The 23,346-nt window shown below is 46.3% G+C and overlaps 3 protein-coding genes across 7 annotated transcripts in view; 1 reads left to right on the forward strand and 2 right to left on the reverse strand.

The window, feature by feature from the left end:
• ptpn22 (protein tyrosine phosphatase non-receptor type 22) overlaps positions 1 to 4,154 on the forward strand; it is a 30,991-nt gene extending 26,837 nt beyond the window's left edge. For both annotated transcript variants that reach the window (XM_054745715.2, XM_015967092.3), the window contains exons 21-25: positions 217 to 279; positions 446 to 540; positions 613 to 643; positions 724 to 807; positions 3,605 to 4,154. In XM_054745715.2, the coding sequence (XP_054601690.2) occupies positions 217 to 279; positions 446 to 540; positions 613 to 643; positions 724 to 807; positions 3,605 to 3,666 (335 nt within the window). In that variant the 3' untranslated portion in view covers positions 3,667 to 4,154. The remainder of the gene's footprint in view (positions 1 to 216; positions 280 to 445; positions 541 to 612; positions 644 to 723; positions 808 to 3,604) is intronic.
• Positions 4,155 to 7,848: 3,694 nt separating this feature from the next.
• Positions 7,849 to 17,984, reverse strand: LOC107390411 (lysine-specific demethylase 9). The gene is made up of 7 exons (XM_015967093.3): positions 17,436 to 17,984; positions 15,600 to 16,267; positions 12,100 to 12,237; positions 11,725 to 11,867; positions 11,476 to 11,643; positions 8,596 to 8,704; positions 7,849 to 8,507 (listed from the first exon to the last, which is right to left on the reverse strand). Exons 1-7 carry the CDS (start codon positions 17,950 to 17,952, stop codon positions 7,995 to 7,997), a joined length of 2,256 nt encoding a protein of 751 aa, XP_015822579.3. The 5' UTR covers positions 17,953 to 17,984; the 3' UTR covers positions 7,849 to 7,994.
• Positions 17,985 to 20,753: 2,769 nt separating this feature from the next.
• The window catches only part of magi3a (membrane associated guanylate kinase, WW and PDZ domain containing 3a), a 188,152-nt gene continuing 185,559 nt past the window's right edge, over positions 20,754 to 23,346 (reverse strand). For 3 of the 4 annotated variants that reach the window (XM_070544798.1, XM_070544799.1, XM_070544801.1), the window contains 2 exons: positions 23,104 to 23,242; positions 20,754 to 21,795 (listed from right to left, as the gene is read on the reverse strand). In XM_070544798.1, coding sequence (XP_070400899.1) covers positions 20,831 to 21,795; positions 23,104 to 23,242 — 1,104 coding nt within the window. In that variant the 3' untranslated portion in view covers positions 20,754 to 20,830. Of the gene's footprint in view, positions 21,796 to 22,770; positions 22,863 to 23,103; positions 23,243 to 23,346 lie in introns of all 4 variants that reach the window. The other variant, XM_070544802.1, reaches the window with a different exon arrangement.

The raw sequence follows: 23,346 nt of genomic DNA on the forward strand, positions 1-23,346 counted from the left end.
ACTTAGCCACATTGTTTGGATATTTGCAAATACAGCTGAAAATAATGTATGCCCTTGAAATCTTCAGGTTGGGTCAGGCTCTTTTGGGTTTGTTTACTAAAATCCAGCAGTTGCTGTCATTGGTGCGGGAGAGTACACTTTTACAAGAAAGAAATGAAGTGTTTGATCATTAGTGGAAATAACTGTGGGGGGTTAACCGATATGTTCCTACTGCAGAGCCCCTCAGTGCCTCAAAGCAGCTCGCTCTCCTTCCTGAGGTCGCAGCTCAAGGAGGAAGTGGTGAGTCGGGTCGTTACGTACTACACACACAGTAGCCTCTCTCACACGTACGTTAGATATTAAATGTGCATGCACGAGTTTGGATCTGAACCTTCAGATCTTATTTACTATCCTGCACAAACATTACACCGCTCATCTAACGGTGTGATTGTCCCCCGTTCATCAGCACAACGTGATCTGAACCGCAAGTCCTCCCTGGACACTGATAGATCAGGACGCAAAGCAGACAAAAGCAATCAAAAGGGCATGTCTCGAGCTAAGGTAACAGAGCATTGATAACAGGGATTGTGTGTTAAATCTTGGCATCACCATAAATATTTTTACTCCTTTTAGAGTCTGAAATTTTTCAGAAGCAGGCTGAGACGTAAGTGATGCTTTTCGAAGAATTGTGTTAAAAATCAACGTGTGTAAAAACATAATAATTCAAATGTCTGATATTTCCAGCTGATGTTCCTCCTCCACCCCCACCTGCTGAAGCCAGAGCTAAATCTCCATCGCCCGCCACCTCGTCCGCTGTGTTTAAACTAGGTAAGAATATTGGTTTGTTTCAGGGGCTGAAACCTGACATTGGGTCTGGATCTTGGTGGGATTACTGAGTTCACATCTACACAAGTGGATCAGCAGAAATGATCTAGTGTCAGCCATGTACTGTGTGTCTATTATGGGCTGTTTTCACACATGCAGAGTCACTTACCCACATACAGGTGCTGGCCAGTAAATTAGAATATCATCAAAAGGTTGAAAATATTTCAGTAATTCCATTCAAAACGTGAAACTTGTACATTATATTCATGCAATGCACACAGACCAATGTATTTCCGATGTTTATTACGTTTAATTTTGATATTTATAGGTGACAACCAATGAAAACATCAAATCTGGTATCTCAGAAAATTAGAATATTCTAAAGGCCAATGAAAAAATGTTTGTTTCTCTAATGTTGGCCAACTGAAAAGAATGAACATGAAAAGAATGTGCATGTATAGCACTCAATACTTAGTCGGGGCTCCTTTTGCCTCAATAACTGCAGTAATGCGGCGTGGCATGGACTCGATCAGTCTGTGGCACTGCTCAGGTGTTATGAGAGCCCAGGTTGCTCTGATAGTCGTCTTCAGCTCCTCTGCATTGTTGGGTCTAGCGTATTGCATCCTCCGCTTCACAATACCCCATAGATTTTCTATGGGGTTAAGGTCAGGCGAGTTTGCTGGCCAATCAAGGACAGGGATACCATGGTCCTTGAACCAGGTGCTGGTGGTTTTGGCACTGTGTGCAGGTGCCAAGTCCTGTTGAAAGGTGAAGTCTGCATCCCCATAAAGTTGGTCAGCAGCAGGAAGCATGAAGTGCTCTAAAACTTCCTGGTAGACGGCTGCATTGACCCTGGACCTCAGGAAACAGAGTGGGCCAACACCGGCAGATGACATGGCACCCCACACCATCACTGACGGTGGAAACTTTACACTGGACCTCATGCAACGTGGATTCTGTGCTTCTCCGCTCTTCCTCCAGACTCTGGGTCCTTGATTTCCAAAGGAAATGCAGAACTTGCTTTCATCAGAAAACATAACTTTGGACCACTCAGCATCAGTCCAGTCCTTTTTGTCCTTGGCCCAGGCGAGACGCTTCTTGCGCTGTTTCTTGTTCAAGAGTGGCTTGACACACGGAATGCGACACCTGAATCCCATGTCTTTCATGAGTCTCCTTGTGGTGGTTCTTGAAGCTCTGACTCCAGCTGCAGTCCACTCTTTGTGGATCTCCCCCACATTTTTGAATGGGTTTGTCGTCACAATTCTCTGCAGGGTGCGGTTATCCCTAGAGCTTGTACACTTTTTTCTACCACATTTTTTCCGTCCCTTCGCCTGTCTGTTAATGTGCTTGGACACAGAGCTCTGCGAACAGCCAGCTTCTTTAGCAATCACCTTTTGTGTCTTGCCCTCCTTGTGCAAGGTGTCAATGATTGTCTTTTGGACAGCTGTTAAGTCAGAAGTCTTCCCCATGATTGTGGTGCCTTCAAAACAAGACTGAGGGACCTTTTAAAGGCCTTTGCAGGTGTTTTGAGTAAATCAGCTGATTAGAGTGGCAGCAGGTGTCTTCTATATTCAGCCTTTTCAGAATATTCTAATTTTTTGAGATACCAAATTTGGAGTTTTCATTAGTTGTCACTTATGAATATCAAATTTAAATGTAATGAACATTGGAAATACATTGGTCTGTGTGCATTGCATGAATATAATGTACAAGTTTCACGTTTTGAATGGAATTACTGAAATATTTTCAACCTTTTGATGATATTCTAATTTACTGGCCAGCACCTGTAGTTTCTATAAACCAAACCCTGTGTGACAGGGTGAGCATTCTGTGATTGTGTCCCAATTGATCATGCGCCCTGGCTACTTGACCACGGGGACATCCCTTTGGCTGACTGGTTAGCGCATGACTCTCACCCAGGAGTCTGGGGATCGAATCCCGCCTGGGCCCTCGTCTCTCCACCTGGCCACATTTGGCGTTAACGGCAGGATCCATGTAGTACTGTGAAGTTGGTCCATGGATTTAAAATATGTGGCACCCTGTGCGAGAGCACGGGGACATACTTGTGGAAAGAGGGGGGAGATGTGACACGGTGAGCATCTAGTCATTGTATCCTGATTGATCGTGCGACCTGGCTACTTGACCACAGGGATGTCCCTTTGACTGACTGGTTAGCGCATAACTCTCACCCGGGAGTCTGGGGATCGAATCCCATCCGGGCCCTTGTTTCTCCACCTTGCCACACCTGGTTCATGTTACCGTTTGACGACGTTCATTTGTACAGGTGTGTACACCATAGTCAAAACAAGCTTTAGCCTATAGCCAGGTGTGTTTTGTAGTTTAGCATGAGGTTAACATGAACTACTGTAGCTAACAGCTCACAAAGATTAACAACGTTGATTCCTCGTCGATTTTGTTCAAAAATCTTGAGATGTTTGATAGACTGGTGTGCAGAGGTGCAGCTGTATGCTGAGGAGTGTAGGGGGGACAAGTACACAACCCTGAGGGGAACCAGAACTGATGGATAAACTTCCAGACTTGTAATTTCTGTGCGAGTTAGGATACAGTACCAAATGTACTCTGTAAACAAATCAAAGCAGAAAAACATCTTCATGAATACACAGATCAGTGAGTCTGGAGTGGACCTGACCTTTTATTTCAGGACTTGACTCAGTCATTTAGTGGAGAGTGACTAGGTCTTCCCTATGGTAGTTTTTTGGGTTTTACAAAGAAACTCTTCAAAATGACCTTGAAATCTTTTCAAGCACAGATGTCATGACACCACCCTTATTCTCCTCAGGATTTGGGAACCGCTTTGGAAAGCCAAAAGGCCCCAGGACGTATCCAGAGACCTGGTTATGAAGCAGCTCTTGAAAACACCCTCAACAACAGACACAATGACTTGTTTGACTGTTCACTGATTGGGAAAAGAAGCAGGTTTATTACAAATTTAAGTTACATCATGACAGAGGAGAACATAAAGGAGCTGCCTTGGTGTGAGCAAGTTTTAAAGAAGACCAGGGCAGCAGCGCCTCCATCTGGACACACACAGGAAGTGCCCACTCTGTACAATTTGTGTGGTAAAGCAGATTTGAGTTACTGACCGGTGGACTCAGAAGCAAGACTCGTTTAAATGCTCAAGAATAAAGTGCTTGTAGGAGAGAGGTCTGCCGAGAGAAGCTTACCTCTTTGTGAATGTGTGTGCGCGCGCGTTCAGAAAAAAGCCATTAACGGGTAAAACATCACATTTTTGCTGCCTTGTTACTTTTGAACTTTGTGGATACGTTTCACCAGTGTTAATGGACAGTGAGTGCCATGCACACAGTTATTTATTAAATGTATTTTCACTCTAAATGTGAATTCATGGGCTGCGCAGTGGTTAGAGCTGTTGCCTTGCAGCAAGAAGGTCCTGGGTTCGCTTCCCAGCCTGGGATCTTTCTGCGTGGAGTTTGCATGTTCTCCCTGTGCATGAGTGGGTTCTCTCCGGGTTCTCCGGCTTCCTCCCACAGTCCAAAAACATGACTGTTAGGTTAATTAGTCTAAATTGTCCTTAGATGTGTGTGTGTGTGCGTGCGTGCGTGCGTGCGTGTGTGTGTGTGTGTGTGTGTGTGTGTGTGTGCATGATCGTTTGTCCTGTGTGTCTCTGTATTGACCTGCGACGGACTGGCTCTCCGTCCAGGGTGTACCCCGCTTGATTGCCCTTTGACCGCTGGAGATAGGAACCAGCCCCCCCCCCCCCCCCCCCCCCCCAACGCGACCCTACATGGACAAGCGGGTTCAGACAATGGATGGATGGATGTGAATTCACGTTTCTGCCTTAATCTCATTGGAGTGCCTCTTTTCCTGTCTGTAACAATAAACCATTAACAATGTCTCGATGCAAAATGAGAGAGATGAGAGAACAGGATGTGAGAAAAGCAGATCTAAAAAGCACGTCGACACGTTTCTGTCAGTCTTAGTTTAGAGACAGTTCTCCCTTTTTGACGAGGGGTTCTGTGAGACGGTTATGAACAAATAACATCTCACCGGTTGGAGGTTAGCTCTAACCAAACTGAGAAGCTAACAGAATCCTTAGTAAATAATGGTGAATGTTTGATTCGAGCGACTTCAGAGCGCCGTCCACAGCAGCTAAGATTTATAACCGTCTCACAGAATGCCCTCATAAGCTCTAGTAAATTACATTAGAGATTCTGGGTTTGAGGAAAGGCCTCATTTCCAATCACACCACGTAGCAGGTGTCAGATCATTGTCCTCTTCAGTCATCAACGCTAGGCGAGGCCGATCGTGCACAAGACAAGGCACTAAGATGCAGTCAGGGCAAAGGAAATGAGCATCATTTCCTTCACAGCGGGCTACTTTTAGACGACACGACAACGGCCGCTTTTCACATGTAAAAGTCAGATGTAACGGAATGAAATGACTGTTTTCCACCTAAAAGTCAGTTTCCCCCTCTCCTCTGACACAGAACTAGTCTGCATGAGATATGGCCTCGTGGTCTCATGCATTTGTTATAAACTGCTTCCTTTCCAGCTCAAGAGAAGAATGGACTCTCTCCTTTTAATAAATCAAAGAACTCTGTTTTAATAAAGCTAATCAAACAGTGTTAGTCAATAAGAAGATGTGACCAATCTGTGAAATCAAAATATTAATTACTTTATTATAATCCTATAGAATATAATAAGTAATATGACTTTAAATGTTTCCACTAGGACTGATCTCACGTAGTGTCATGAGACGACACGACACATTGCTTTACTGATCCAATCAGAATCTGCCAGATGTGACGGAGGCGTGGTTTTGGTGGTGTTTGGTAAATCTGTCCTCTTTTCATTCGACCATAAACCAAAACATCCAAAGTATAAAACTATGCCCACGCCATCTCTAACGCCAGTTCAAAGCGTTTGAGAGAAGTTGACGGAGTGGCCAATCCGTGACTTTCCTCTTCAGCCGAAAGAACCAACGACAAGCTGGATAAAATCTGTTGCTGTCCTGTCTATGTGTGTGTAATCTTGGTCAGGCTGTTCTGTGGAGTCAAGTTCCTATGCTCTGGGTCGCTGGCAATAAAATTTTTTCTGATTCTGAACTGCTGCAACAGTTCCTTTCAGAATAAAAGCTGAACTCACTGACCTCCTGGGTCCATCTGACGCTGTCAACCAACTGTCGGTTTTTACCTGGAGATAATCCAAAGACTAGTCTGTCGTCCTGCTGACACTGTTTCATCGGCTCCGGTAGCGAAAGGGGGGTTTGAGGACCTGGCATTCTGGATCTGTACGAAGTGGTTACCTAATCCCTGCAATAAAAAGTTCCAATCTTCTGGTTAAAATGTACCCACAGATCCATAAGGTTGATTTCATATTTACTATGGAATCTCATGTCTTATGGCTTATTAAATAACATTGTCGTCGTCGTCTTCCTCCGCTTATCCGGGTCCGGGTCGCGGGGGCAGCATCCCAACTAGGGAGCTCCAGACCGTCCTCTCCCCGGCCACCTCCACCAGCTCCTCCGGCAGGACCCCAAGGCGTTCCCGGACCAGATTGGAGATGTAACCTCTCCAACGTGTCCTGGGTCGACCCGGGGGCCTTCTGCCGGCAGGACATGCCCGAAACACCTCCCCAGGGAGGCGACCAGGAGGCATCCTGACCAGATGCCCAAACCACCTCAGCTGACTCCTTTCGATCCGGAGGAGCAGCGGTTCTACTCCGAGTCCCTCCCGAATGTCCGAGCTCCTCACCCTATCTCTAAGGCTGAGCCCGGCCACCCTACGGAGGAAACTCATTTCGGCCGCTTGTATCTCGTTCTTTCGGTCATTACCCAAAGCTCATGACCATAGGTGAGGATTGGGACGTAGATGGACCGGTAAATCGAGAGCCTGGCTTTCTGGCGCAGCTCCCTCTTCACCACGACAGATCGGCTCAGCGTCCGCATCACTGCAGACGCCGAACCAATCCGCCTGTCGATTTCCCGATCCCTCCTACCCTCACTCGTGAACAAGACCCCGAGATACTTAAACTCCTCCACTTGAGGTAGGACCTCTCCCCCGACCCGGAGGTGGCAAGCCACCCTTTTCTGGTCGAGAACCGTGGTCTCAGATTTGGAGGTGCTGATCCTCATCCCAGCCGCTTCACACTCGGCCGCGAACCTACCCAGCAAGAGCTGAAGGTCAGAGCTGGATGAAGCTAGGAGGACCACATCATCCGCAAAAAGCAGAGACGAGATTCTCCTGCCACCAAACTCGACACACTCCACACCACCGCTGCGCCTAGAAATTCTGTCCATAAAGGTAATGAACAGAACCGGTGACAAAGGGCAGCCCTGGCGGAGTCCAACCCTCACTGGGAACAGGTCCGACTTACTACCGGCTATGCAGACCAAACTCACGCTCCTCTGGTAAAGGGACTGAATGGCCCTTAACAGAAATCCACCCACCCCATACTCCTGGAGCGTCCCCCACAGGGTGCCCCTAGGGACACGGTCATAAGCCTTCTCCAAATCCACAAAACACATGTGGATTGGTTGGGGAAACTCCCATGCCCCCTCCATCACCCTTGCAAGGGTATAAAGCTGGTCCACAGTTCCACGGCCAGGACGAAAACCACATTGCTCCTCCTCTATCTGAGATTCAACTATCTCATTAAACTAGCTTATTAAATAACATGTCATTGAAATGATTACACTGACGACCTCCTCCAACACAATGATGGCATTTCATCACGAGACGTTGTGTTTTTGTTGTAAAACCAGATCTAATCCAACCGAACAGAAACTTCTGCATTTACGTCCACATCTAGACTCAAACTCAACACACTTGGTTACCTGCTAAAACTAAGCAATGTTGAGTGTTTTCAACAAAAGGAAACGAGTGACATCATTCTCCACCCTCAGCTAGAACAGAAGTATTATTCACAAAGTGGAATCTGAAGAAAAACTCCAAACATGAATTATTTACGTATGCATCACTAAAAGCAACACGACCCGTGCTCGGCTCGCTCCTATCAAAATAAAATAAATATGACGAGTATAAAACAAACAAGGTTCCAATAAAGACCTTTTTTTGAAGCCACTACAAACATATAAAAGTACTAAGTGCTTCGTGTTGTTCTTCTTAAGCGGGAAAGCATCCTGTCACCGTGCATGTGTCGTGTTTTCAAGTCACACGTCCACAATCGGGGTGGGGGGTGGGTGGGGGTAGATCATTTTGAGATGTCAGGAGTGTGGGTGTGGGCATCTGGCAGGGGGGGCATTTTGGGAGGTGTGCACCCAGAGTGGGCAGAGGCTGAGAACAGGTGAGGAAGGTGTGCAGACTTGGTGGGCTGAGGAGCAGCAGGCTGAGACTCTTTGGACGGCGTCGCTGGCCGCTGGAACTCCGGCTCTTCCGTTTTAGCCACGCCCCCGTGGATGCTGTCCACCGGCGGTCTGGCACAGGGGGCGACAGTGGAGTTGAGCCTAGCTGGGGAGGAAAAGGAGACCCGGCCCGAGGTGGGGCTGAGGTCTTTGGGGCGCTGCCCCTCCTTGGCGTCCTCGGAGTGGTACCGTTTGAGGCGGATGTGCCAGGCCAGGCTGCAGACGGCAGACACCGTCTTAAACTGGTGGATGACGTTCCTCGGAATGAAGTAGATGTCGTCGTCACATAGCTGCGTACGGACGTAGCGAATGCCTTCCCGCCTCAGCTGGTTGAGCTTGGCGTCATCCACCCACTGAACACACTGCACGAGGACACACACACACACACACACACACACATTTAAATAAAACCTAAGCACAACCGGGAACACTTTGGTCTGAACTTCTTACTTGAGAAACCGGGGGCTCGTACAGATCCAGCTGCAGCCTCTGGACAACCTCACTGAAGTCTCCAGCATCAAAACACACCACATCTTTGGTTATCCGGGGCCGGCGCTCCCTGTGAGACATCCAATAAAACCAGCTAATTCACAGATGGTACATTTGAACAGATGTCCGATGTGAGACTTCAGACCTCTAATCTGTTCAGTTCAGATCACAACGTTATGAATTATGATCAGATGAGTTATAATTAAAATCCCTCATTTCCATAAATATGTACTTCCTATGCAAAAGTTCCATTTCTACTGCCTTTGTGAAGAAACGCTCAGGGTGCCCAAGAAAGTCCAGCAGCACCAGGACCGTCTCCTAAAGTACATCCGTCTGTGGGAACGGTGCTCCACCAGAGCAGAGGTTTTCCAGCAGGAGGGGTGGACACCACCCCACACGCAGCACAATGGAAGCCCGGCATTGAGAGAACTGAAGCACCGTTCCTTTGGGTATAAAGATGTCGCTGTGCCGGTGTCGGTACAGGATCAGCTCGGGGTCCTTCGACTGCCGATGACGTCACATGACTGCAAATCTACTCGGCTTTCACACACACACGTTTTGGAAAGACATCAGCAGTTTTGTTAATGAATTCTTGTTTGTTAACACCTAAATGTTTTCTTTATAATTGTATTTTGTTAATAAAACACTGTATTATCTGTGTTTTGTAAAGAATGTGAAACTGCATAAAACCAACATCAGACTGACCCAAAATAGAACAGTTCTTATACGTGAAGCCACATCTGTTTGTATTAATGTGGAGTTCGTCTGTAAATCTCCTTAGTTGTTATCTAAACACATTCTTTGATTCAAAATGTTGCTTGGTGTCTTTCAATAAAGTTCTTATATTTAATTTTGCCCCATTTCATCAACATCAAGAGCTTTTGAGGGTCACCGTTTATCATTTGCTTATATTTTACATTTCCTTTAGAAATTCAAACATATTTTCTCTAAAAAGTGTTGATTTTTACATTACAGGACTACGACCGCAAATTTGTTCTGACCAATCAAAATCATAACGTGGTAACGTAACTTCCGTAAGCTTCACGTTTAGCCAATCAACTACTTTGACGTCATCGGCAGTCGAAGGACCCCGAGCCGATCCTGCACCGACACCGGTACGACCGATGACTGGCTGCTTGGGACATCCCTGCATGCACCCCTCCACCTCTTCACTGGCCTGGCTGTGCAGGCCTTAACTGCACTGAGTGGCTGCAGGACAAAAGCCTGTTTGAAGGGGTTTAAAGGTTGGTTTATGCTCGACGCGTCCGCAAGGTCCGCACGACTCCGCGCGGAAAAGTTGCGTCATTTTAACAACCACGCCCCTCCACCGCGTCTCCGCACGGCCAAAGATTTCCGCAACGCGCACCTAGGAAAATTTCTAACCACGCGGACGGATGGACGCGGAAAAACATGGCGGACCGGCAAGAACTAGTACGGCAGAGGTTCGTAAATACAGACATTTGTATGATTCAGCTCTCAGAGATCACCGTGATCAACATGTTGTTAATAATTCTGGGAGAGAAATAGCTCGCACTGTCGGAAAAGACGAGGACGCTGTTAAAAATGCTGAAATGCCATGTTGTAAACAGTAATTTCTACTTCTACTACGGTGTAGTGTTGGATGCATGCCGTAGAGCTCCATGCTGCCCCCTACAGTTTGGGAGAATATTGGCTCACCGCAGAGACGAGCCGCACAAACCATAAACGCTGCGAGTTGTGAAGCGCGTTCCATCCGCGAGCCGCATCACCACGCGGAAAGTGAATGCGTCAAGCATAAACCAAGCTTTAGGTGGCGATGGTGAGATGACGCCTCGTGATGAACTGAAGCTTTCCATCCAAGCGGTCGACTCGAGGCGCAGTGATGGTTCGCTTGCTCCACCGAGCCATCAAGTGGACGCTTTGTTTGAAACAGGCACAGTGATTATAATGAACCTTATAAACAGAATAAATAAACGAATATTTGCAATGGCAACATATAAATTCGGAATACTGACTTAACCTGTCCTTTTAGTACTTTGACTGGGGGGGTTTTGCTGCCGCTTTTATTTTGAATCCCATGTGAACCAGGGAGCCGGTTCCTGAATCGGTCATGTGGTACGGCCGGCCGGCGAGGCCTCGAACGTTACCACGTATGTAATCAAAACGAGCCTCGATACGTGCTCACAAAAAATCTCCATCCCGACGCGCTTCGAAGCATCGACACAAAGGACACATCGCCAGGTTTAGGGGCTCACTGCTGAGATCAGAGTGATCAAAGTGATTTATTCCCACCATGTGTCCCGACCTCCTCCGGATGTAGCGGCCCCACGAGCTGGGTCGTAACAGACTGGCAGCAATAAAGCTACTTCTTTCCAAGGAGCATCCATCAGGGACAGGCTGATGTTCTGCTAAAGGTCCAGGATTGGTCTGCTGCATAAAAAGTCATTTTCTCTGATTGTCTGGGGAAGAAAAGGTCCCCATAGGTCCTGTGTCCTTCAACCATATAGCACTCTTGGACCGTTCAAGCCCCTCCAACAGTCTGGTGATGAACAATGTCTCCTCCAGCATGGTGGAGCACTGGGCCAGAAGGTTAAAGTCAGAGCTAAGTGGTCCTTGTCCAGGACACTCCCCACTCCAAAACCAAAACACACAAATTTGAACAAACGGGGAGTCTTATGTCAGGGCCTGGACCAGAAGCTGACCGGACCTGCAGACGTCTTGGAGAAGAAGGACCAACACAGCAAATACTGACTCTTTGCATCGACTTCACACCTTTTTATAATAATAATTACAGGAAACCCAGACTTAGTGAGCATGTCATTCTCTAACCTTGTATATCCACGCATGCTCATCGATATTTACCCTTCTCCAAAGCGCACGGCCTTCAGGACACCGACAGCAGCTGTGCTCTGCCAGTCAAAACTCTGACCCACGTGATCAGCATGGGCTTTGGTCCGGTCCTCAAACAGAACCTCTCTAGGCTCGCTGGCTCTTGGCAGGTAGTGCAGATTCTTGATCTCGTTCATGGATCTAGGACAGCAAAACCAAACCACGTTAAAGCTGTAAACCACCATATTAACGACCCTTAAACCATCATTCTGACATGTTTACCGGCGCCGTTTGAACGGAGACTTGGGCATATCGGCGGTGGGCACCATTTGTTCTCCTGGTCGCACCCACATGATCGGCCCGTCGTCGCTCTGGGAGCGACAGTCCAGCTTGAGACTGGAGAGGGTTCCCCAAGGCAGGGTCATCTGCAGTTACAGACACAAATAACTCCAGCTGGAAAGCCTCCATATGACAGGATCAGCACTGCTTTGGCTTACAGCATAACAGGCATTGAAACCAGACGTCACAAAGCTTCCCAACATGCTCCCTAATCAAACCCTCATTGCAATATGTGCACAATATTTCGTAGTTCATCATGTTTCCTCTAACTTACTTAACTCCTTCACTCTGCTAAGGTCATAAACATCTTGCTCACACCTTGAGGAATGGCGACTCTTCCAGCATGTCCAGGAACTCTGGGAAATAGTCTCCGACTTCCTCATCCACGGCTCCGACCAGGCTGATCTGCCTCATGGGTCCGGCTCGGTATGTTCCTGAGCAGTATGTGCGGTTCACCTGAGACACAGCAACGCTTTAATGCCTGTTCCAAGCTGAACTCACACCAAGCACTGATATATTTTAACACCTCGTTGTAACAGGGACTTCAACTTCACACACATTATTCTTTGTTCATTTGGTATTATTTCCCGGTGAGGGCTGCAGATAGGCACCGGCTCTCCGACAAGAGACGGGGGACGCCCTGGACAGGTCATCGGTCCGCAGTTCTAGGCCTATTCACCACTGAACAGCTCAACGTTTAGCCTAGTGAACTAGACCAAATTCTTGCTTTGCAAAGTTTGGTCTAGGCATGTTCCATTGGAACCTCAGCAGCTCCTACCAGGACTCTGGCTGGCCAATCACAGCTCTCTAGAGGGGTTTCAAACACATAAAGAGCTGGGATTGGTCCATAATGGTGGGCCAATCATAGTGCTCTATCTGCTTAGTGAACAAATCACAGAGCTTTATCTGCTTTGTGGGCCAATCAGGGCACTCTATAAGCCTGGTGGGTGGGATGATGCAACAGAGTGAAACAAGAGTATGTCACATTCATTGTCCAGTGGAATGCAGAGATCATTTGAAAGACAACGGTAGAACCCGCCCCACAACAGAGAGCCGTCAATGGAGCATGGCCAGACTAATAAATACATTTATTTAGTCTGGCTTGCCAGGCTATTCAACGCTGCCAACTGCTGACAAAAATCAAATACCTGCTTAAGATGTGACCTCAGGATGGTGTTTCACAACTCTGAGTGTTGTGTTGAATACGACAGCATTAACTAATACACACATCTAGCCTCAGGCCTAGGGAGAATGAAATTCAGCTGCTGATATGGCACTTTCACTATCTAAAATTGAAGTAGTTGTCGTTTTGCACAGAACTGTTTAAAATGTAATCATGCATGATAGGACATATATGATGTTAGTAACCTAAAATGTTTTATTTTTATGAGGGGGGGGGGGGGGGGGGGCACAGCATACATCAGTATAAGAAATTAAAGGGAGACAAGGCTGTTTTAGCTTGCTTTTAGCACCACCTAGTGTCAGTTTAGTACAGGGGTCGGCAAACTGTTCCCATCAAAGAGCCATTATTAACCGTTTCCCACAGTAAAGAAAACACTGGGAGCCACAGCAGCTGCGGCGTTGTGGGCGGGGCCTACCCTCAGACAGCAGAGAGCTGCTCACAACAGATGACAGCAGCCAGTACCGGTCGCTCATGTACGTCAAAGTTATCTTTCATAAGACGATAATCAATAAAACGATTTATATAAAATGGATCCAGAAGTCGTAGCCTGCCTCTGCCTACAATATTTAGACATTTTTCACCCTGTTGGTGGTTTTACTGAGCAGGTGCCACTTTTGTCATACGTTTCTTTTTAAAACATGTTTAGACTGTTCAGAATACAAATCCAGGCTCTGTCACGTTTGATTGTTGTAATTAAACTTTGTAGGTGGGGAAGGTCAGAAAAGGATCCGATCAATTTGTTTTTCCCTCATTTACAATGACGTAGATAACGGCGCAGTGCGCATGGCTCTGGTGGTAATCAAGTTAAATTATATCTCTTTGCAACAATTTTCACAAGAAAACAGAACAGTTAAAAGCAGGGCTTGAGTTGTGCTGACCGGACAGTTCCAGTATTTGACCGTTTATTTTGACGGAGAAAGAATAGAAAGAATTGCCCCGATGCATGCAGACGAACTGACACTTTATTCGTTTCGCACATCGCAGATGTTGCTAAATCACTCAAGAAATGATTCCCATCTGAACATCTGAGCTGGACACTGCTCAGCGCAGCTCACTGTCAGCGTGTACTACATAAGGTCCACAGCGAGCTGAAGATGTGGAGAGGGGCTTGGAGCGTGTCGCAGAACCAGAGCGCATGCAGGAAGATTCCTCCGACTGAAGCGAGACTTGTCACTTAGAAAATGTTCCCTGATTATGAAACTTTGGCTGAATAGTGCTTGTTCCTGTCTCCAATGTGGTGACACATCCAGGAGCCGTCTGAGGAGAATCCCAGAATCTCACATCCTCTTCAGCTCAGAAAGCGCCGATATGATTACGCACAAGCGTGACGCGTCAACCCGGTCTCACAGTAGACCGGGTTGGACCTGTTCAGGTTTACGCAGACAATCTTTACATTTAGAATTGGCATACAGGTGTAAAATTAATGCAGTAAAATATAAAGCATTTTATTTAAATATCCAGTCATTATTTTACAAGCACAGAGAGCCGCATCAGATGGATGGAAGAGCCGCATGCGGCTCCAGAGCTGCGGGTTGCCGACCCCCGGTTTAGTAGAACCAAAAGCAAAATGTATCTCCTCGCTGTGCGTTCATCTTTTTAACACCTTAAAGTGACAATGTTTGCACTGTTAGTCTATGGAAATATCCATTGAAATGTTGTAAATTAATTAAAAGATGCCCATTGTTGAAACATATTGGCAGTTTCGTAACATATAGCCATATAAATCTGTTCTAAAATACATGGGAGTGGGTCTAAGTCAATGGGCGACGCCATATTGGATGCTATGCTTCCCTCTACGGAAGCCCATGAGGACAAAAGCATTTACTGATCTGTAACAAATGGTTACAAAACTTTCACCGTTTGTGAATGTTGTTGTTTTACACATTTACCTCTTCACTCGTTGCCAGTGGTGAAAGGGAGAATGATGTTCTTGTTATTTTGCTGGAGGTTGTGCTCCCAGGGATTTTTGACCCTAATGGCCATCCATTGGTAAGTTCCTACTTGAACACAAAAGTAATGCTTGCTTGCAATCATTTAGGTAAATACTGCCCCCTATCGCCAGGGAAAGTACACACAGTCACTTTAATCTGAAGGTTGAAACGTCTCCCCAGCCTTCACTAGTGTCTACAGGAGCAGGTCTTCACTAAATTAAACACATCAGCTGTGTTCATGATCTAAAACATGCAGGAAATGTTCTGGAAGCAGACTGCAACACCAGGTATGTCAGCTTCAAGTCCAACAGACCGGACCGGCACTCTGAAGTTGCAAATGCAGTATTCTGGCCACAAATGGAGGTGGGGGTGTGAGTGACATTTCGCTAACTAAAGGGTCATTTTAGCGCATCCTGGCTCAAGAAGATGACTTAAAATATGAAAAAGTTGCATAATATCCCTTAAAAAGTCAGAAAATTTTAAATACATTGATAAACACTAACCCAGTGGGACCACGCTGGAATGCAACTTATAGTAAGTATATGAAACAGCACAGCTTGACATCATCACAGCTTTGTTTAACTAAATGACAAATATGATCCAGACCTTCTGGATTCTGGCTTTCTCAGAGATCACTGCAACTCTGGTTTGGGTTTTCTAGCTTTATTTCTAAATTTGGCGAATCTTTGACCTTTTACACATACCTGAGCATGAAAGTTGCCAATTGTCGTGGTTTCAATGTCCTTCTTGCCCAGTATTTCCATTTTGACTGGCGTGTTGGGGAAGTTGAAGGCAAAGTAGTCCAGGAAGTCAGGCAGGTACGACGCTGCGCCGTGCACCACCGTTAAGGCGTAGACCGCTGCACCTTTAAGTTTCTCAGCGAAGGTCAGATCCAGGAACTCCTGGGCAAAAGCCTCCATCTCAGCTGGACTGAGGAAGGCCAGCTCGTCGGCGTACGCGTGCAGAACAGCTCCCCCACCATTGGGTTGCCTTTCTTCATGCATGAAGCAACTGTACCTGGTTCCCATCTGGAGGCATTTGCTTCGGATGTAGTGGTCTTGATGGGTGAGGAAAGGAACACCACCCACTTTCAGAGCATGGGGGTAGGAAGGGCAGTTGTCGGCTGTGCCACTGACAGGTCGTCGAGTGGCTTCCTGCTTTATGGCAGCAGGTAGAGAAGAATCAGGGTGAGCGGGCTTTTTGACGTCAGCTCCAAGCCCAGCGCACAAGGTCTGGACTGCTTTGGTGTGCATGTGTCGGACCTTCTTCCCACCGTGATCATCCTCGTGATGCTTCTTCTTCTTTTTCTTCTTCTTCAGAAGGTAATCCTCCAGTGTTAGGGACTTGCCATTTTCCTTGTGGGGCCTGGACTCTGCAAAATAAATAAATGAAAAAAATTAAAACAATACGTTGGAATAGGTTTTGCTGACGGTTGCATCAATTAATGCAAAAGTCAATGTTTGCAGTACATCTGTAGTTCACCCTGACATGCTGCTGGTCACAACAGATGGAGCTCATTCATCATCATCATCATCATCATCATCAGAATATGTGTTTTTCATTTGGCCTAACCATGACTCAGGACTGACCGCAAATCTTAAATGGGATTAAGGTCTGGGAAATTTCCTGATCTTTGGTTTGTGATCCACTTAGTTCTGAACTGGTGCTCCATCATCATCACCATCATCAAATCCAGGAAGAGCAGCTGTACAAGTTGTGACGACTCTGGATTGGACTGTTGCCGAATGGTTGGAGGAGTCCCCCTGGGAGGATGTTTAGGTACTTTTCTTTCTTTCGTCGTGGCTAAAACATGATTTCATTCCCTTTGCTGAGAAGGAACATCAGTTTGTCCTTTTCTTAGACACCAGTTATGCTCTAAAGGTATCAGGTGATATCAATGCCAGCTGACGTCCCAGACCAAACTCATTCTGGGGCTGCTCTGGTCCATCAGCTGGATGAACTTTAGAAGATGGTCGTGGTGCAGCTGGACTTTAAAAGGGCATCCTGAGCCTTTCTTCCCACACGCAATGAAAATGTCTCTTTGTAAGGAATTAACTTTAAAGTAACTTTGATTTTGATTCCAGTTAATCAGATCACTCTTCAGGAAAGTTCATGCACACTGATATAAAAACGAAGGACTTTGCAGCCGATATCGTCACTGTTCTCAAAAGCTGTGAACTTGATGCAAACGCCAATAATTGCAATCTACTCTTCTCACTAAGTATTTCAAATTAGGGAAATACAGCATCAGACAAAATAACACTAAAGTTAAAATGCACAAACAGACAGTAAAAAGATGAAGTCCATCACCATTAATTTCTGGATTTTGGAGAAAACCTGCAAAAATGTTTATTGCTAGTTATGGAGCACGGTGGTGGAAGGCTGATGATTTAAGATAAACAAACCAGACTCAAATGTGGCCACACACCTGAGAAATTATCTAAAATAGAGTCAAAAAAAAGCTTGGTTTAATAATGGTCAAATTATTATATTAACAGTAGTAATATCCTTATTATTATTATTATTATTATTAAGCTTACCTTTATTCTGCAGCGGGTGCTTCACATTGGTCTCAGAGTTCTCCTTCTTCAGCCGGAGTTTGGGCTCCTTGTCTCGGGGCTTGTCTTTCGGCTCCTGCGGCCGGGCCTTGACCACTTTGAGGGGCGTGAAAGTGAAGAGCGCAGGTGGCTGTGGAGGTGCCGCTCGGTTCGGTGGAGGGAAACCGGGCTGCAAGCTCTTCTTGGTGCAGTTGGTGAGACCGTGGCTGTGTGGGCGGTGGTGGTGGTGGAGGTGCAGGGCATGCTGTTTATCCGCGCTGAAGTGGTGTGTTTTGGGGTTCTGCTGCAGCTGATGCGGCTGCTGGTGGGTCCGGGGCTCAGCGTGCTGCTGCTGCTGCTGGTGGTGATGGAGCTTCACCTTCTTCTCGCACCTCTCCCGTTTAACATCTGGCGGCGACAGCTGCCTCTTGTTCTTCCTCTCTTTGATGAATCTGTCAAAGCTGTCCCTTACGCGTTCATCTTTTACTTTCGCACGGAGCAAGTCCACTTGGGCTGCCATCTTTGCACGTACAGTCCATTTAAAGGACTGGGGGGGGGGGGGGGGGGGGGCTGCTACTGCGCATGCTCGCGATAATTTGTAGTCCTTCGGCTGTCAGTTCGTAGTAAACTGGAGAAGGGTCCAGATGCTTACTGTTCTGTGCATGCGCACAGACTGCATTGTGGTTGATGTAGTTAGTAGGTGACGAAATGCATGCTGGGAGTTGGGAGTTGAAAACGCAGCGAACGTGCGGAATGGCACGCACTCATCTCCCCTCGGCTGACGTCACGATTCATGTTCTCACCACCACGAGAGGGCGCTTCCACAGGTGGAACGACGTTAGTGAGGGAACCGTGCAGATGTTACACAGAACTCCTAAACACACATACATTTCCAGCAACTCCCAAAGAATATGCCATACTGTTTGCTGCAACACCTATGGGTGTCAGAATGCTTTTTAAAGGTGTTCTACCAGTTGTACCTATTTCTCCTCCCGACCCTGTGAACACATACGTAGGAAAAGTTTGTCTTACCGAGCATAAAAACAGTGATAGGAATATTCGTGCTTTATTTCAGAGAGAATCCTTATCTGTTCCGTATGTGATTTTTTATTGGAATTCCTTTGTCACTGACATCAGTTGGAAAAGAGTATGGACCATTAGGATAAGTATTTTGTGACAAATAAGGTCAAAGAAGTTTCATTCAAAATACTTCATAAGTGTTACCCAGCCAATCACTATATGACAAAGATTAAGAGGGACATTGATGTGAATTGTTGTTTTTGTGGAAGCCACCCTGAGACTGTTCAGCACCTCTTCTGGATCTGTTCACATGCTACAACGTTTTGGAAAGACTTTAGCAGATTTATTACCGGACAGCTCTGCAAGGACTTTGTTTTAAAATGGGAAAATGTTGTATTTTGTTTTTTTCGCAAGCACAGAAAGGAAGATGTATGCTTTGTTATAAATTTGTTAATTATTCTAGCTAAATTCTATCTCCACAAATGCAAATATAGTAACTTTAAACCTAATTTCAAGCACTATTATAGTGACACTCTATCTTACATAAACTTGATTAGTGGATCACTAAACAAAAAAGCTTTAAAAACTATAACTATTTGCACCACCTATAATTTATTTGGATGTGTGTAACATTTCTGTAGTGCACCCCCTGGCATATGTTTCATCTTCTTTGTTCAATTTTGTATGCAATTTGATTGTATACTTTCACCTTGTTCAATAAAGTTTTGAAAAAAAAGGGAACTGTGCAGAAGTGGCAGGTGGTAGAAACCAGGAAGTGACAAGACATTTATAAAAATAAGAAAAAATACATTCCTAATGAAGACAAATAAAAATACAAAACTTTCACTTTCATTCAGTAAACTTTATTTATCAGTGCATGAACATTTGCCATAATCATATAATTTCTTTTCACCCATCTTATATCATTTCTTCTCAATTCCCTTAAAAAAATAATGAAACAATTTACAGAGGATTCTGTTTGTTTTTCTTCACGAAGGCAAATATTTATACAGGTGCTGTACACTTTATAAACATTTACATCCACTGTGATGTCAAAACCATGACTTCTATTTTAAATATGCCAGAGCAACGCAAGGCCACCGTATCGGACATGGTAACGACATGAACAGTAAGTCACACAGGGGCCCGTCGTGGTTATTTAGTGGCCTCAAAGACAATAAACATACTTGTTTGGAAGCAGGCAGGTGGACGAGGAGTTCAGGTTAAAGCTATGACTCGTTTGTGCACTAGACGGCGCCATAGTCCACAGCAGAAACATGAACGCTACATTTGTGTTCAGATTCCCAGAGAAGCAAAGTTTAACAACTACACCATAAACCAACTATTTGAATTTGGGTTTCAAATGAAGAAAATTTTGTTTTTGTGCCTAGAATTATAATAAAAACACTAATCTCTAAAAGTTGAGTAAATCAAGACAGACTTCTTGCCTTTAATCAATCTGACTCCATAAATTTCATTTTCTAAAACATGTGTCGATACGTGAGGAGCCACATAGTTAAATAGCATGTTTCTAATTAAATATAATCAATGCTAGCTCAATATGTTGAAGGTGTGGCCTACCGGTCAGCTTGTAAACACACACAGTGCAGCCAACGTGATGGATTACACTTCATGAGTTATAATCTGGTGGGATTTTTGATGCTTATCTACATGGTCTGCTTCTATCCAAGTGCACGTCCAAAGGGAGATGCCTCTGCAAGGACAGCTTGTTTTCTTATGGAATGGACATTATGCTTAATTGTCACAACACAAACATTGTAATTAACATTAAATTTAGAAGCACAAGTATCTGGTCTGCTCATTGGTACGTATAAAGCTCCAGGGTGGACGCACCGCCCAGATTCCATACATGACTTCACAAGGTTGCATTCACGAGTCACAGCTCTGGTCGGGTTCTTAAAAAAATCTTAAGTTTACAGTTGTCCACTTTGCTTTGGTCCATTTGAGACGACAGTGAATAATTCTTGCTACGTATAAAAGCTGCTAAGAGTGCAGAAAAATGCCTGTAATCCTGTAAGGTGAGAAAAAGCGGGTTCCTTCTGGTGGTTCGGATGGAGAGGAGGAGCACTTCATTCAATCACCTCTAATCTGGTTCACAGTGAGCTTCTTCTTAACCGGAGTCTCTGATTGGCACGAAATAGACTTAAAAAAATAACACACACACACACACACACACACATCAGCAGCTTGATGTAAACCATCTGAGGCATACTGGGTGAAACAAACTAAAGAGAACAGTTGATGAGGTGTGTTGCTGGTTATATCTGTCCAATTGGGGGGGGGGGGGGGGGGGGGGTTCTTCCGCTCTGCTCTTCCATCTCTGAGAGGCTCAGGTCTCATCTGGTCTTGTCTGGGTTTCATACATCTGCATAAGCTGTATCCACATGGGGATGGACCTTGGCCGAGCTGGGGACTTTCCACGGGCCGGGGGTGATGGGGGCCTTCTTGCTGGTGTTTGTCCCGTCGCAGCTGGGGTCCTGGATGATGCTGCTGGAACCTCTGGGATCCTTCCGACTCACGTCGCCTGCCTGCTGCTTGTTCTCTCCATAATCTCTGTCTGCTCTCTCCCTCTGGGTCGCTGTACCGGGATTGGCGCCTGACCCCATCCTCTCCCTGTAGGATTTTGGCACTGCAGCCTCTTTCCCAGCCCTCCTTCCCTTCCTGTGGCGGTCGCCAATCCCCCAGTTTTTGTCTCTATTCTCTTCAACTCCCTTCTCCTGCCAGTGAGCAGCATCCTCCTCCACAGACTTCCACTCTTTTGCTTCCCCTGTGGAAACGCCGGGCTGTTGGCCAGCTGGGCGCCGGGGGCTCTGAGGCTCTTCCAGGTCTCTTGAATGCAGTGTCGGTTCATGGTCCCTTTTGGAGCCCTTCCTTGCACCGGAGGAGTAGGGGTCTCTCTGTCCTTGGGCCTTTCTCCCCTTGTTCATGTCCTCCAGTGATCCACTCTGGCTCCGCTCGATTTTCCGAGGGCTTTGAGACCGCTCCCTGTGATCTGACTGGCCTTCAGTGGCTCTCCTGAGACTTCCAGACTTAGAGTCGTTCTTGGCAGCCTGTCTGGTGTGGGCACTAGGGCTGGTGGTGCGCCTAAGATTGTGGGATTGTGATCTGTTGGCTTGTCTGTGTTCCTGTTCAGCCCCCGGTGATTCAGACTCCCTGTAGTTCAATCCTCCAGAGAGATCTGTAGGGGTGGACAATTTGGGGGAAGATGGGGATCTTTCTGAGGTAAAGAAGGAGGGAGAGGCGGGGGAGGACGGAGATGACTGGGCGTCAGATGCAGAGAGTCTGGGGTAGTTGGTTGGAATGGCTCGTTTGTCTTTTGAACCTAAAAAAAACAAACATTAAAATTTCAGAAAATTATCCAGCTAACCTCTAATCTGCTGCAGGAATTCAAATAAAATGCCAAAGCTAAAGAAAAAAAAACTCCCTTAAAGGGAATGCTTTGCACATTCAACAAGAATCAGCATTAATTGAAAATGTCATGCAACAGAAGCACCAAGCAGACTGAAAATCCTCTTTGCAATAACCATCTAAATGCTGGAGAGATATGCATCAGCCGGGAGGGTGCCGGGGCTCAACCCGCACTGACGTTTCAATTTTCCTATGAGCTGATAAGGGCTGCACAGCCATGCTTAGGAGCAGAAATGTGCAGCAGGAAACCCCAGAAGGGGGTGAGGGCTGGGTAGGAGAAGTAAAAGACAAGAAGTAGACTTAGTGGTGCAGAAATTAGGTTTCTGGTTTCCTGGAGTCAGAAATTAAATCTCATTTTGCTCTTTGGAATTGAAGGGTTGATGCTGATGAAAGCACAGGGACGGTTGTGCTGACCACCAAGCAGCATGAGGGTGCCGAGGCCTCCAATCAACCCTCTGGAGATCAGACTGAGGACTGCACCATTATGGGCCATTCCCATCTGTACCGGGTCGGCCCGGGCCGGGTAGCGTAGGTTGTTTACATATCTGGGTGGCCTGGTATTTTTCCGGGCCAACCAAGGCTCATTCTCAGCCCTCTTCTCGAGGGGGTCTGCTTCAGGCCGACCAGGGCCAACACACCCACTGCTGACAGCAAATCCACACCTTCCATTAGAGCAAGCCTCTGATTGGTGGGTAGAATCAGCCCACATGGGCTTAAGACAAGGATGTGTGGAATCAACCGGGCCAGGCTGGGGCCGACTGGGGCTACCCGGCCCGGGCCGACACGGTACAGATGGGAATGGCCCATTAGTCACACAAAACTCTATGAGAGGGATAAACTAATTCAACAAGAGGTCAAAGGAAAAAACAAGGAGGAGTCCAAGATTTACCAAGGTTATTAGGACAGACCGAGAAAAAGCAGTGAGGCCTTATTGATGCTCTGGTTTCATGTAGAAGCACAGGGTGGAAGAAGAGTTCAGACCTATAGGAGGAGGAGGAGATAAAAAGGTAGAAAACAGACAGCCGTGCCAGAGCAGAAAAACAGAGAAAGCAAAGGTGATAAACAGCAGCAGAGGTCATGAGGAGACACCAACGAAAAGGTCAAAGAGAAGCTTTGCAACCCATGCATGAGAACCAAGAAGCATCCTGCTGCCAAGCATCTTCTGTACTCAAGTGGATGGCGTGTTGAGCTAAACACAGGCGATCCTTCAGCCGTGACTCACTGTGATCCGGAACCAGGCCCTGACCAGGTCGGAGCAGCAGGTGAACCTTAGTGCCTCCTGCTTGGATCAGCTCAATCGCCCGAGTGTGGGTGATGCCCTGCGTGGCCTCGCCGTTGATCTCTACGATCTGATCTCCAACCTGCAATTCAGATTTAGAGTTTAAATTCACCAATCACAAAAAAACAACACATGCGGCAGTATCAGGCATCCATCTCAACTCTCTCACTCTCCCTTCTCACATAC

Source organism: Nothobranchius furzeri, chromosome 15 (genome assembly GCF_043380555.1).
Source record: "Nothobranchius furzeri strain GRZ-AD chromosome 15, NfurGRZ-RIMD1, whole genome shotgun sequence".
Lineage (NCBI taxonomy): Eukaryota > Metazoa > Chordata > Actinopteri > Cyprinodontiformes > Nothobranchiidae > Nothobranchius > Nothobranchius furzeri.